This window comes from Peromyscus maniculatus, chromosome 5 (assembly GCF_049852395.1).
Source record: "Peromyscus maniculatus bairdii isolate BWxNUB_F1_BW_parent chromosome 5, HU_Pman_BW_mat_3.1, whole genome shotgun sequence".
NCBI lineage: Eukaryota > Metazoa > Chordata > Mammalia > Rodentia > Cricetidae > Peromyscus > Peromyscus maniculatus.
Window position 1 is genome coordinate 37,621,631 of NC_134856.1, and position 15,565 is coordinate 37,637,195.

At 44.1% G+C, this 15,565-nt stretch overlaps 1 protein-coding gene across 1 annotated transcript; it reads left to right on the forward strand.

The window, feature by feature from the left end:
* The first annotated feature begins 2,182 nt into the window (after window positions 1–2,182).
* Window positions 2,183–9,451, forward strand: LOC102906923 (acylcarnitine hydrolase-like). Its single transcript, XM_006998798.4, has 12 exons — window positions 2,183–2,307; window positions 2,930–3,140; window positions 4,248–4,389; window positions 5,223–5,356; window positions 5,435–5,693; window positions 6,468–6,566; window positions 6,787–6,927; window positions 7,042–7,122; window positions 7,360–7,504; window positions 7,864–8,001; window positions 8,373–8,445; window positions 8,887–9,451. Exons 1-12 carry the CDS (start codon window positions 2,220–2,222, stop codon window positions 9,071–9,073), a joined length of 1,698 nt encoding a protein of 565 aa, XP_006998860.1. The 5' UTR covers window positions 2,183–2,219; the 3' UTR covers window positions 9,074–9,451.
* The last annotated feature ends 6,114 nt before the right edge of the window (window positions 9,452–15,565 follow it).

Genomic DNA, 15,565 nt, shown 5'->3' on the forward strand with positions numbered 1-15,565 from the left:
ATGACCATCATCAACACAGGGGCTCTGAGTGATGGTGCAGTGAGTAGCAGAGCACACCAGGATTTTCTTAACTGAGCTACAAACATGTCTGGGCTTAAGAAGCACAGCAATGTCCATGATACATTGGGAATCTAGTTCCTTCATCCCAAGATTCGAGGAACTGGCTACTTCACGGCTTTCATGGTCCAGCTCTTTCTTTGGTTGGGAACTTGGAGTAGAGAAAACATCTTCCAAGAAAGGCTAGAACCACAGACAGGGCAAGAGTCCATTGAAAAGGTGACATGGAATATAGGGAGCACCTGTTGATCAGAGGAGGCAGGAAAACTGAGCTGTGCTGTGCCAGGTAAACAGCCAGCCAGACACCAAAGAGGAAGTGCCATGCTGTTAGCCTATAAACTATTATTTAGATAATAATGAAGATAATTTGGAGTCAAGGTCAATTCTCAGGTGGCAGTAAAGGCGATTGATACTGATCCCCACACCACTTCCTCTGGGAAATCAGTCTGGACTGAATACGGACTTCTGATCCCGCATCCTTTGATACATCATGTCAGCATTTTATTGTGATTCTGAAACTTCTATTTATAGACTTTTATCTCAGGTTTATCATAGGTTCTGAGACATCAGATTGACCCCAGTGTTGGACCTAGCAAAGCCCATTAAGTGTTTGTCACATGGTTACATGTAATATTGATCAAGGGGTGGCAAGAGAACTTTCCTCCAACCCTGATGACCCAAGTTCCACTTTGGGTTCCATATGGTGGAATTAGAGGAAGTAACTTACACAGAGGAAGGAACTTACACAAATCATCCCATCACCTCCATTTGTGAACCATGGCCTGGGAGCATTCACACACATATGTTCATGAACACAGTAAGAGGGTGCCTGAACTGGCTAATTCCAGTAATCAGATCAGTGAATACCCTAATTGTCCTCATAGAGCCTTCATCCAGTAATTGATGGAAGCAGATGAAGAGATCCACAGCCAAATACCAGGCAAAGCTCTGGGAGTCCAGTTAAAGAGAGAGAAGAGGGATTCTATGAGCAATGGACATCAAGATCATGATGGGGAAACCTACAGAGACAACCTAACCAAGCTACCAGGAACTCATGAACATTAGACCAACAGCTGTGGAGCCTGCATGGGACTGGACTAGGCCCTCTGCATAAATGAGACAGTTGTGTAGCTTGGTCTGCCTGAGGAGCCCCTGGCAGTGAGATTGGGATCCCTCCCTTGTGCATGAGCTGGCTTTTTGGGGACCACTGTCTATGGTGGGATACCTTACACAGCCTTGATGCAGGGAGAGGGGATTGTCCTGATTCAACTGAATGTACTAGGCTTTGTACCTGCCCATGGGAGACCTCATTTTGTTGGAGGAGAGAAAAGAGGTGGGTTGGGCAGGGGGAAACCTGGAGGGGCAGGAGGAGGGAAAGGGGGGGTGTCTGTGGTTGGTGTGTAAAATGAATCAAAAATAAAAAATAATTTTTTCATGCAATAAAAATAAATAATAAATAAATAAATAAATTTAAAAAAAGCATGAACACAGTAAATAAATAAACTCAAACAATTAAACATTTGTTAAATGGATAAATGACTGTGAAGTTGATCTTGACAGGAGCTGGCCACTAGAGAAGACACATCATGAGGATGGAGTAAAGAGGGGCTGAGGACTTTAAAAGAACAGAAGAATTTGCCCTGTGTATTGATCTAACAACTTTGACCTAACATGGAGGTGTCTAAGTAGACCCTAAGATCATTGTAAGGACCAGGGACCCTGGAAACAGGCTCACTGAGTCTCCAATTCAGAGGATTCTTGAGGATGAAGGTCACACTCAAAGCTCCTTTAATGGCCTATCTCTTCTGTGACATCATGAGTAAGTACCTACTCATGAAGCCCTCTATCTTCTCCTGTTACAGCTTTCTGCCCAGGAGTGAAGACAAGATTCCTAGTATCACATGAGAGCTTCAGAATCAACCTTGTGCCTTTCCAGGAAGTCAAAGAGGAAAAAGAAATAGCAGAGGTGACTTTGCCCTAACTTCTTGACACTGGCTCCTATCACTTCTGACTAATCAGTTTTTAAAAAATGAGAACTTTGCCCCACCACACCAAGTTCCTGCCTACATCCTTCTTATTTAAATTCCTGCCTGGGCAAGGCCCACATATTCTGCTTCCTGTTTTTGAAACGTGGGAGTCCTATGTAGCAGCACAGACTCAGGATGAGAGCTGTCATGCCACTGAATCAACTTCATAACTGGCCGAATGCTGTGGTCTTGGGGCTCCTGCTTCTCCTCCTCCATGTGCAGGGTGAGGCTCACTAAGCTGGCAATGGGGAATGACTAGAGGCAGAGCTGCAAAATGCTGCATGTCAGAGCCTGAGCTTGTGGGAGGGATGGCCCAGGGAACATGGGGCAGATTGGGGGATGGATGCATGGGAAACAGGTGCCTCCCAATCTCTTAACCAAAGCCCACTGATTTTTGTGGGCCCACCCAGACCATCAGAGATGTCTAAGATCACTCCAGACTGAGGAATACAGTTCAGTGTAAGGAGCTCTGGACAGTGCTAGACAATTCTAAAGAAAGTGATCAGAAGATGTTTTTCCTCCTTGGTATATAGCTATGACTGTAACTTTTACTGACCTCTGGATAAGAATGACAATAATCATAAATTCATGTGGCCAAATTGCTCAGAGTGTGTAACCTCTTTGGCCCCAAAAATGCTCTGACACCTTTCAACAGGGATAATAGAAAAGGTTCCGGGCCCTGAGGGATAGAGGAGCTCCTATACTCAGACCTCACAGCTGAACTGTGAGGTTCCAGGTTTCTATTCTGTGTGCCCTGGTAACTAGTGAGAGTGAGATAGGAACTCTCACAATCTCTGGTAACTGATTGCACAAAACTAACCCTGATGGCATCTCTCCACCCACAGGTCAGGACTCATCAGAGGCCAGCCCCATCAGAAACACACACACAGGCCAGGTCCGAGGCAGCCTTGTCCATGTGAAGGATACCAAAGTTGGTGTCCACAGCTTCCTGGGAATTCCCTTTGCAAAGCCACCTGTAGGAAAACTGCGCTTTGCTCCCCCTGAGTCCCCTGAGCCATGGAGTGGTGTGAGAGATGGGACTTCATATCCAGCCATGTAAGTTCTGGACCCAGAGGATGTCTGGCCCTGGGGTGAAGAGTTGTTCTGAGCTCTGAGCCATGCTGAAGTCTTTCCTCCATCTCAGCTCTGTAGCAGTTTTCTTCCATTGTGGGGAGTTCCACATGCATTTCCTAACACATGTACTAAGGTTGAGTAGAACAACCTTACCAGTCTCCTGGGTCAGAGATTGGTACCCATAGGGAGTTAGATGCAGATACTATAAAGAGGAACAAAGCTAAAATTGTTCACAGATTCACATTAAGCCCTGTTCTATGCCACAATGGGAGGGATCGCTAGGCATGAGTTGTGTGACATAGTAAGCAGAGAGCACCCCTGAATCCAATACAATTCACTTCAGATCCTCAGGAGTGCAGCATCATGGATACTTGCTAAGCCCACACTCACAGTCACTGTGACAACCTATAGGGCCAGGCACCACTGACCAAGGAGCAAGGATATGTAACCAATTCTCCCTGGAGACAGTGTAGGAAAAAGAAGTTCCCTGAGAGTCTGTATTATAAGGCAGTAGTATCCACCGATACCTCTAGTATCTGTGCATACAAGACTCTAATACTGCAAACTTAGTTTGTTTTTTGTTACTGTAATAAAATACTGACAAAAGCAACTTAGGGGAGAAAGCTGCTGTTTTAGGTTCCAGATTGCAATTCGTCATGTGGGGGAATTCACAGAGAAAGAGAATTATAAGAGCTGGTCACATCACATCTACAGCCAGGAACAGAGAGTAGGAAAAGATTGTATGCCTGTTAACGCTTAGGTCACTTTTCTGTTCTTATGCAGTTCAGTGAATGTGACAAAATACAGCCAATAATCTGCATAGAGACACCTAGAACTCTCTATATCCCAGGCTAGAAAAAACAACATCCAGGCCCAAGCCAACTGGAGTTCTCCCTAGAAATCTGGCTCTATCCCAGTTCTCATGGAGCCTGCGGCCTTTACCTTGGTGGGAAGGAACTTTAGAGGGAATATGTGTTAACAGGGCATCATGAAGAACAGCATTTAAAGGTAGCTTAGAAAAAATCCAGACTCACATTTGATTTTGACCACTGTACATCTCTTGGAGTATCTGTCTGCTATTTCCATCAGGTGTCTGCAAAGCCTTGAAATGTTGAATGCAGAGGGCCTGAAGGATATGAAACTGACCCTGCCTCCCATCTCTATGTCTGAGGATTGTCTGCATCTCAACATCTACACACCAGCTCATGTCCATGAGGGCTCTAAACTGCCTGTGAGTGTGTGACAATGATCAGCTTGGGGACAGGGTATGGTTTTCAAGATGATTAGAAGGGGTAAAAGCAACCTGAGCTCCATTGCAATATGGACTTTGTTGAAAACTCTTCTCCTATTTGTGTCAAAAAAAGGCCTTCTCAGCCATACTATGCAGCTGAAACATGGGTATGGGACACAGAGCATTAGAGTACTGAGTGACGGAAGGCTTTAGTTCTTTGATAAAACCAGGACTCATTCTACATCATGAGCCATGCAGAACCACTTAGGTGCTCAAGTCTCTACATTGAGGTTATTAGTTTCTACTTTTGTGTTATCTGTTGTGCCCAGGAGATTGGTGATCCTTTCCTTTTTTTTTCTTTTTTGGTTTTTCGAAACAGGGTTTCTCTGTGTAGCTTTGCGCCTTTCCTGGAACTCACTTGGTAGCCCAGGCTGGCCTCGAACTCACAAAGATCTGCCTGCCTCTGCCTCCCGAGTGCTGGGATTAAAGGCATGCACCACCACCGCCCGGCAATCCTTTCCTTTTTTAATCTGGAGAAGAATCCATGGAGACAGCCCCTCCTTCTTCCACTATAAAGAGTCTGAATAATTATGACATTACTCTCTACACAATGCCATTAATTCAAACTAAAATACATGGTAGGGATGGGGACTAGAAACATCCTATAGGGCTACTAGAAGTTCCTAGCCATGACCAAGGCCCTGATGTGCTGAGTATTTCTATGTATTTGTGGAGCTGCATAGAGGCACATCATTCGTCTGCTACTCTAGTACGTAGTCTTGCAGAGCTTGGGCTAGATAGGAGCTTCCTGGCATCTCTCTTGACTTTTCCAGGTGATGGTGTGGATCCATGGTGGTGGGATGGTTGCAGGTATGGCTTCCATGTATGATGGATCCACTCTGGCAGCCATTGAAGATGTGGTGGTGGTCAATATACAGTATCGGCTGGGTGTCCTGGGCTTTTTCAGGTGAGTCTAGGACTGGGCTGAGCAGAATCAGTTCAGAACCTAGACAGCCCTTTGATCCATGTCCCTTCCACTTCTCAGCACTGGAGACCAGCATGCCAGAGGCAACTGGGGCTACCTGGACCAAGTGGCTGCCCTACGATGGGTTCAGCAGAATATAGCCCACTTTGGAGGCAACCCTGACCAGGTCACTATTTTTGGCGAGTCAGCAGGTGGCACAAGTGTGTCTTCACATGTTTTGTCCCCATTGTCCAAAGGACTCTTCCACAGAGCCATCATGGAAAGTGGAGTAGCCCTGCTGCCTGACCTTATCTCGGACACCCACGAGATGGTCTACTCTGTAAGTGCCCTCAACCATCATAGCCCTAGTCTTCTCCCTCAGCCTTCATGGTCTGGTAGTCTGGTCTTCTGTTCAGTGAGGGGAAACAATGATCATGGAAAACAGTTTCTTTCCAGTAATTTTGAGAAACACAGGGGTTAGGAGTTAGCCTCTTCTTCATACTGGATGGTTGGGCTATCTTACCAGCAAATTGCTCCTAGCAGCTTCCATCACTGACCAAAAAAAATACATCTTCTTTGAGAGATGGCTCTGTGGGTTTTTAAAAGTGCTTGGAGTGCAAGCTTGTGGACCTAAGTTCAAATCCCCAAAAGCCACAAAAGCCTGGAGATAGTAGCATGTATCTGTAATTCCAATATTCCTGTAGTCAGGTGGGAGGCAGAAACAGGGGAATCACTGGATATTCACGGAGCAGCTTAGCTAATGTAGGAGCAGTAAATCAAGAAGATCACCTGTCTAAAATAATGGGATATCTGTGAAGAAAGAAGACTTTGTCCTCTTACATTCACATACAACCATTGGCAAACTTACTCCTTCTCTCATACATGAAACACAGAAAGATGGGTGAAGTAAACATAACTACTCTAAGCAAAATCAACAACAAAAACAAATATGCAAGTTGAAAGGATATTGCTTGCTGGCTGTCTTCTTTGAGGAATAGGACAAAGGGAAAAATTTATATTTATTCCAATCCACACACAACACACACTATAGTGTGGTATTTAGCATCAAGGTTGTGTTGAAAAAAAATCTTATCCGCACTTCTTCCCTTTACAGACGGTGGCCAACCTGTCTGGATGTGAGGCCATAGACTCAGAGGCTTTTGTGCACTGTCTGAGAGGCAAGAGTGAAGCAGAGATTCTGATCATTAATAAGGTAGGTAGAATTGTGTGTCTGGGAAGATCTAGTCAGACTTTTTGTTCTTTAACTCTATGTATAATATGAATACCAAGAGAGGCTATTCCAAGTGTAGATTCTCTTCCAGAGTGAGCTGAGCACCCGGAGTCTAGCAAAAATGAGAAAATGGTGGTAGTAACTCAGTGTATCAGGCTATGTATTTTGTTGATCTTGAGCATTAACTCTTTATACCCCTCAGGTCTTCAAGATCATCCCTGCTGTTGTGGATGGGGCGTTCTTTCCCAGGCATCCCAAAGAGTTATTAGCATCTGTGGATTTTCACCCTGTCCCCAGCATCATTGGTGTCAACAATGATGAGTATGGTTGGACCATCCCCAAGGTGAGGCTCAATTACAACCCTCTGGGAGTCTGGAGACTCATATGTTAAGTAGTGGGAACTCAATACATCTCTAATCCAAGTCCATCAGATCCCACACTTCTGCCCCACCCCCAGGTCATGGGCTTCGCTCAGACAATAAAGGAAATAACCAGAGAGAACCTGCAGGATGTTTTGAAGAATACAGCAGCACAAATGGTGAGATACCTCTGGTCCTATTCAAATAGATAGGTCTCTCATATCTCCTTCTCAGACAGCAACCCTATTAATGAAGGTCAGTATATATGTGTGATTCTGTGTGGGGTGACATAAGACCATGAATATTTTTACCTACACCCTATCTCATCACAGACCACATTCTCCTCATACCAAAGGCTCTTGCCTACCTAACCAACAACATGTCTAACCTCATTCATCCTGATCTCCTTGGAGTAGATGCTGCCTCCTGAGTGTGCTGACCTGCTAATGGGAGAGTACATGGGGGACACTGAGGACCCACAAACCCTCCAAATACAGTTCACAGAGATGATGGGAGACTTCACGTTTGTGATCCCTGCACTCCAAGTAGCACATTTTCAGCGTGAGTACCTCTGTAACAAGGCTTAGGGGAGCAACTCAGAGATGTAGGTCACTGGCAAGCACTGTGGAGCAGTGTAAAATCCAGGTCTCATGTCTAGTTAAAGAGAGTGTCATCTTAGTATACAGGAGAAAATGGGTTGCTGATAATCTATTGACTTGACATAACCATTCAGCTGGGAAGGCCATGAGCACTGTTTTGCCATGGGCTTTTCCATAGCTCATGCTCCATCTTGGGACTTTCTCTCCTCTTTAACATTTATGATTCCAGGTAACTTTTGATCAAAGTACCTTGTCACCAAATATGTATCAGAAAAACTTTAGGTGAGGGGTCAATAAGTTACTTCTTGTCCCCATCTTCAGGTTCCCACAACCCCGTCTACTTCTATGAGTTCCAACATCAGCCCAGCTTTCTCAAGAGTCTCAGGCCACCCCATGTGAAGGCTGACCATGCTGATGAGGTTCCTTTTGTCTTTGGGTCCTTCTTCTTTGGCATGAAACGTGAGTCTTCCTTATTCTCCTTGAGCTGATGGAGGTCTCAGGTGACACCTCAGGGACTCCTGAGCTCTTAGTTCATTTGAAGAAAACTAGGTTCTGGGAGATGATAGAATCAAATGTGTACCATATCATAGCCTGAAAAAATCAGACCAAGATTAGAACCTGAACCTGTCCCAGTCTAGCCTGTGATGGAGATGACAGCACATTGGGGCACGAATTCAATTAGAGGCATGTGTGGATGTTGGGTATTGTACAGTGAAGAAGGGAGGTAAGAAAGCTGATAGTTTCAGGTCTGACAGTAGCTGGGACTGTGAGTGTTAAGCAGTTGTGTGTGGTGTCATGGACTTCAATATTTATTTTTCTCATGAGTCCAGTTTTCCTCACTGAGGAGGAAGAGCTACTGAACAGGAGGATGATGAAGTACTGGGCCAACTTTGCAAGATATGGGTGAGAACACACCTCTTTCTCAACCTTCTCTATGTGTTATAGGGATATGTGGGTCCCTACAGGTCTCCTATTGGGGTGGTTGTCTCTTTAGCATTCACGGATCTTCCATCATATAATAGTTTCTTCTCTACTGGATAGCACATTTATACATCCACTTTGTAGGTGTCAATTACTGGTCATCTCACAGGGACCAGGCTCATGAGCCATAGTGTACAGTTCTTTAGATTTTGCCTCTTAGATGTAGACGTAAAACAGGTCAAGCAATTTTCCCTACATGAAGCAGAAACTAGTGGGCAACACTTGTATTCCTATATCAGGACACTTTACCCATCAGCCCCTTTAAACACCAGCCTAATTGTACCACTGCCATGACCCAAATCAGGGGGTTAGTCTTTGGATCAGAGTGACCTCACCCTTCCCCACTGGCTGGCATATCCACAGGAACCCCAACAGCGAGGGTCAACCCTACTGGCCCATGTTGGACCATGATGAGCAGTACCTGCAGCTGAACATCAAGCCTGTTGTGGGCCGAGCCCTGAAGGCCAGAAGGCTGCAGTTCTGGACCAAGACTCTGCCCCAGAAGATCCAGGAGCTAAAGAGATCTGAGAACATGCACAAAGATCTCTAGTGCCCTGTGTGAGGAATGGTGTGTGGGCTTCGCTGCTGAAGGGTGTTTGGCTATAATCTCAGGCTCAGCTCCAATTCTCTCTCCAGACCTCGCCCTCTCAGAGAACCGCCAGAGGGGCCCAGTTCTTCATTTCCTGTGATGGCTACTGCTTCTCCCCTAAGGCTGCAAGCTTCTGAGGACCCTGCCTACCATGGTGGGACATGGGACCAGCTTGCGTAGGATTCGTCATCACCCCACCCTGTGCCTGCAGGGTATTTGGGCCCCCTTCTTCAGTGTGGCCTTGTCATTTCTTTTGCTCCCTTCCCCTGTCTCACCTCTGGGGGCTGGAAAGGTCACCAGGGAGTGCTTTGCCCAATAAACTTGGTCTTTCACTATTAATTCGGCTTGATCCGGTTTACTGTGTAGGCTGAGAAACCTATTAAAGGGGTACAAATACCTTTCATCTTGCTGCCTTGGGCAAGAAGACTAGTGCTTTCCCCGCTCGTTCCCCTGCCACACAGGAAGCTGCTCTTCTTTTTATCTCCCTTCTCCCAGACCGGATGACTCCTGGGCTCTGGTAAGCCATCCATTTCAGAGCCAAAGGTCACTTCAGAGTCAAGACCTCTTCTTGGTCAATGATGTGTCTGCGCCAGGCAACCAGCACCCATTTCAGGACAATGGAGCAGAGACCATCTCTGTTAAGTGGGGTCCTTTGTACAGGAGTCGTTCTCACAGTATAGAATGTATAACAATAGTTCCAATGAAATGACCACCAGTTCTTAATATCATTATACTGAGACAGTCCACCCACTCAGCTATGTATTTCACAAGTAGTGAGTGACACTTTTTTAAGGAGATCTGGACCCGTCCATTAGGTCCTCTAGCCTGAGACTGTGTGTGTGTGTGTGTGTGTGTGTGTGTGTGTGTGTGTGTGTGTGTGTGTGTGTGGTGTTGGAGTCTGTTGAAGTTTCTCCCCCACCACAGGGCCTGGAGATACTATGAGGTTCATGTCTACATTTTCCTGACATTTATGAATATGTTTGACTGTGAGATGTGTCCTGGAAGTCAGATGGGAGCATCAGAAGGTCCAGAAATTTCCAATAGAAAACCATCCTATCCCAGTCTCCCCCAGTACCTGTCCATGTATGGAAGGCTATTTCTAACTTTCACAGATCCCCCTCAAGTCTTTGGTTCCTGTGACACAATCATTCTCCTTCATCTCCCACATTATTAAATTTTTCTGAATTTATTTTCATCCCTAAAGTTTTTCTATGTCCTCTATTAAAAACTTTTACTTACTCTTTATGCCATCATACAAAGGTAAAAAAAAAAATGTGCTCAATCGGTCTCTGTGTTCCCTTAAAGCATTTCTGTCATTAAAGGCTTCTGTTCCTGTCCCACCACTGTAAGTATTGCCTGGTTACAGAAAATGACCAGTTCAGGCTCCATATCCTCCACTACTAGGAGTCTTCACTAGGGTCACACTCATAGATTCTGGGGAGTTTCCACTACAATAAGTTTCCACATTGCCTCCCAGTACCTCTAAATTCCAGGGATTTCTCCCAGTACCCCCTCCTTCTGTATATCCAGCCACATGTAATCCTTTCTGTTCCCAAATCCACACACTCCCTGTCTACCCACAAAATCTTTTCTATTTCCCCTTCCCAGGGAGATCCATACATCCCCCTTAACCCCTCCTTGTTACTTAGTTACTCTGGGTCTGTGGTTTGTAGCATGGTTATCCTTTACTTAACAGCTAATATCCACTTATCAGTGAGTGCATACCAGGTTTGTCTTTCTCCTTCTGGATTACCTTATGCAGCACAATTATTTCTAGTTCCATCCATTTGCCTGCAAATATCATGTCATTCCTCTCTATCAGCTGAGTCGTACTCCATTGTTAAATGTACCAAATTTTCTTTATCCAGTCTTCAGTTAAGAGACAACTAGGTTGTTTCCAATCTCTGAATATTATGAATAAAGCCTCTATGAACATATTTGAGCAAGTGTCCTTGTGGTCGGGTGGAGGGTCCCTTGGGTATATGCCCAAGAATAGTATAGCTGTGTACATTGATTCCCAGTTTTCTAAGGAACCACCATATGGACCTACAATTTGTTCTGCCACACATGCTGGGGTAATGTTGGTACATAACCTGTGGAAATGGCCTAGCAATAACTGATCCAACTTGAGGCCCATGCCACGAGAGGGAGCCCACACCTGACACTGCCTGGATGGCCAGGAAGGGGAGGTTGGATAGCCTGGAAAGCTAGGATAGAAGCAAATACAACTGGAAAAAAGGCAAATTAAATGATTCATAATGATATTCCATTATACGCTTAGATCAGTGCCTAGCCCAATCGTCAGAGAGGCTTCAACCAGAAACTGATGGGAGCAATTGCAGAGATTCACAGCCAAACATTAGGCAGAACTCAGAGATCACTGCCGAAGAGGGGGAGGAAGAATTATAGGAGCCAGAGGGGTCAAGGACACCACAAGAACATGGCCCACAGAATCAACTAAGCAGGACTTATAGGGGCTCACAGAGACTGCAGCGACAATCATAGAGGCTGCATGAGTCTGAGCTAGGTTCTCTGCCTATAAATTATGGTTTTGTAGCTTGGTTTTCTTGTGGTACTCCTAACAGTGGAAGTGAGGAGGGTCTCTGACTCTCTGGCCTGTTCTTAGGACCCTTTCCTCCTACTAGGTTGCCTCACCCAGTCTTGATCTGAGGGTTTGTGCCTAGTATTATTGGAATTTGTTATGCCCTGTTACCTTGATATCCCTGGCAGGTCTGCTCTTTTCTGAAGGGAAATGGAGGAGGAGTAGATCTGGGGCATATGGGGAGAGGTGCTCCTGGGAGGAGTGGAGGGAGGGGAAACTGAGGTCAGGATGTAAAGTATGAGAGAAGAATTGAAAGGGAGGCTCTGTCCCTCCTTCTTTAGAACTTGATCCTCTCCTACCTCCTCCATATAACTAACCTATGTTATGCCAGGGTACAAGTATTTAGAGGTTTCTTCTATGAACTTGAAGGCCAAAAATAGGACATCACCAAAATGATGATTCTTGCAATGCCAGTCTTCAACACCAAGAAACAGAGAGAGTTGAGGATGAGCTTCAGCTGGGCTCAGGAGCTGGGCAGAGAGAAAAGCCCTTCCTTTGAGTGCAGGAGGGCTGATAACTAGGATTTCCAGGAGAGCCTGAAGGCATTATTAAGTTCCTGCTGCACATAACCTCTGTGAGGTTGTTATGCCCGAGTTGGGAGCTCCCCCTCAACAAGACCACCAAGGAGCCAGATACCGATGCAAGAACAAAAGTTTTCTTTATTCAAACCAAGCTTGGGCAGGGACCTCGGCTGACACCTTGTTACCATGAGGGAGGAAGGAAGCCCTGAGCACTCATTACAAGGGGTTTATATAGGAAAAGTTTACAAGCAGTAGGTTATATATCTCAGGACTGGATGAGGGGGTGAGGGTTGAAGTAGTTCTTTGAAGTTACTGGCTGAACTATAAGTGTGAAATTACTAATGGTTGATAGGATGCAGGGTATCTACAGAGACATAATTTTTTTCACTCCCTATATCCTGTTTGCTGAGTCCAGGATATATACATTTAGATTTATTGTTCCAGCCCTATTTTCACGTGAGTTCAATCTCAGGTCAGCTCTAAACTTCTGGTCAGCTTCTGAGTTCACCTATAGATCAGCCTTCAGAAGGGGGCCGACTCTCAAGAGGGCTACTGATGTTTCCCCTTCAAGGTTTCCCCGGCATTTCTGCAAGTGCTCTGGACCCTGCCAAAGAGGTTTTTAGACTTTGAGTAGTGGTCTTGTTATTGAAAAACTTTATTGTTGAATGGTGTGTGCATTGCTTGGTTAATTCTCACAGAATCTGAGCTATTCAACCACCTTGACATCAAGTATGAGAGAGTTTCTGTCACTGGAAAGAGTTCCCTGTGTTATTTTATGTTACTCTTTTTCTGATTACTGATCATAGCAAATATTGACTGCTTTCTGATGGAATACTTTGGAAATGGCATATGATTTTAAAGATGAAGGCCCTGGCTATTCTATCATGGAAAAGGGATGATTGGTGACTCTTTCCATTCCTTATATAATGTCTTTGAGATTCGTGTGGAGTTGTCCTTTGACTGAGAGTGTCATATGAACACGTTTTACTCACTCCTGGCTGATGCGCTTCTAAGTGGTTTCCACTGTTTTGTTGTTGTTGCTGCTGCTATTAATGAAGTTCTTCTGGGACCAGCTCCAACAGAGATCAGGACATGAGACCGGTGGATATAGCAGGCGATATAAAGAAGTTGCACCGGATATCAGTTTGAATCTTCTTCTGAGCCTCTAGGAATATCTTATTTGTTACTATGCTCTGGAGGCAGTATATAGGAGACAACATATGTGTATATCTCTCTTCTGTATATGTATCTCTCTCTCTTCCCAGGGCCACAGAGTTTATTTTTATACCTTACAACAATGATTACATCAGTCTATATTTGCATTTCAAAATATAACTATTAAGTGACTTTTTCCTAACATGAAAGGATCAAAAGATCCTTAGAAAATCATAATCATAAAATTCAATGATCACAGTTCCTGGAGCAGGTAGACAAAGTTTATCTAGGCAAGGGAGGAGAGGCCTTTAATGTTTCCTCATGGTGAAACATAAGGGAATGGAAGGGTCAAACTGGAACATGGATGAAGTGGGAAAACAATGAAAGAGATACCAAGATAGAGGGAGACATCATGGGATGTCTGGGAGACTGGGTACTAGGGAAGTTCCAAGGAATCCACAAGGATGACCCCAGCTTAGACTACTAGCAATAGTGGAGAGGGTGCCTGAACTTGCTTGCCCTAGGAATCAGATCAGTGAATACCCTAACTGTCATCATAGAGCCTTTCTCCAATAACTGATGGAAGCAAATGCAGAGAGAGATCCACAGCCAAACACCAGGTCTAGCTCCAGGAGTCCAGTCAAAGACAGAGAAGAGGGATTCTATGAGCAATGGGCATCAAGATCATGATGGGGAAACCTACAGAGACAACCAAATCAAACTAGTAGGAACTCATGAAATTTAGACCAACACCTGTGGGACCTCCATGGGACTGGACTAGGCCCTTTGCATAAGCAAGACAGTTGTGTAGCTTGATCTGCTTAAGAGGCAGTAGGATCAGGATCCATCCCTGGTGCATGAGTGGGCTTTCTGGAGCCCACTACCTACGGGGAACACTTTGCACAGCCTTAAAGCAGGGGGAGGGGATTGGACCTGCCTCTACTGAATGTTCCAGGCTCTGCTGACTCCCCATGGGAAGCCTTACCTTCTTGTAGAAGGGAATGAGGGGTGGTTGGGCAGGGAAAGGCTGGAGGAGCAGGAGGAGGGAAGAGAGGCATCTGTGATTAGTTTGTAAAATGAATAAAAATTTCTTAATTTCTTAAAACTTAAAAATTTCTTAAAAATTTCTTAAAACTATTTCCTCATGGTCACCATTGCCAGACAATTAGAATCTAAAAGGCTAATTCTTAACTTACAATAAGCAAAACAAAAATTCTTGTCAAATTATGCTATTATCTATTTTAAACCTTCATATATATATGTATATATATATATCCTAATTTACATATCTATATAATTTCTGCAACATTCCTATCTTTCTTATTTTTATAATCTTCTAATAATTAACTCATAATGTGAAATCATATCCTTTTTCTTGATTCTTAATTTTCAAATTTGCATTTTATATCTACAAAAGCTTAATATCTTCACTACAAAATAAGGAGAAAATCTTTCCAAAATCATCTGTGGGTTTTTTTATATACTTTCACAATCTTGGTCTTCAACTCCATCTCTGGGGTCCAGTTAGAACATCCTATTCAGCCATTTCATCAATATTAATACTTTCAAATTTAGAGGTTTTATATTACTTTATTCATCTTATTTCCTTTCCCAAACATCTCAGACCAACAGTATTTGAGGACAAAAGGGAAGAAATCAGTAAATCCAAAAACTACCATAGAAATGATTTTATTTTTTAAGTAATAAAACTAAAGGAGGAAATGGGGCTGTGTCCATCCAACCAGAAACTGGAACTTTGTCACACAGTTTTTTGAGCTAAGCAACAGTCATATGCTCTCTTTAGCTAAGTTATGAGAACTCAAACTTTATCACGCAGTCTCCTTAGCCAAACAACAATCATACATTCTATTTAGCTAAGTGGTGAGTTGTGCCACCAAAGTTCTCATCAACTTTTTGGAACATGAGTATTTTGTTTTGTTTTGATTGTTTTTTTTTTTTGTGATCAGGTTCTTTCATTTCCTTTTGCTAAGTCCCTGAAAGCAGAATTGCTCAATCAAGTGTGTGTTTAACTTTTGAAGAAATGGCAAACCTGTCTTTCAAGATGACTACATTCTTTAGTATCTCCTCCAATCACGTACAAGGGTGTCAATTGCTCCATATCTTTGCCAACAATAAATATATGAAATGTGTGTGGAGTGGTGTCTCATTGAAGGT

Coding starts and splice junctions, on each gene's coding strand:
- LOC102906923 (XM_006998798.4), top strand. CDS start 2,220: ATGAGAGCTGTCATGCCACTGAATCAACTTCATAACTGGCCGAATGCT. Junction 7,505..7,863: donor CCAAGTAGCACATTTTCAGC/GTGAGTACCTCT, acceptor CCCCATCTTCAG/GTTCCCACAACCCCGTCTAC. Junction 8,002..8,372: donor CTTCTTCTTTGGCATGAAAC/GTGAGTCTTCCT, acceptor TCATGAGTCCAG/TTTTCCTCACTGAGGAGGAA.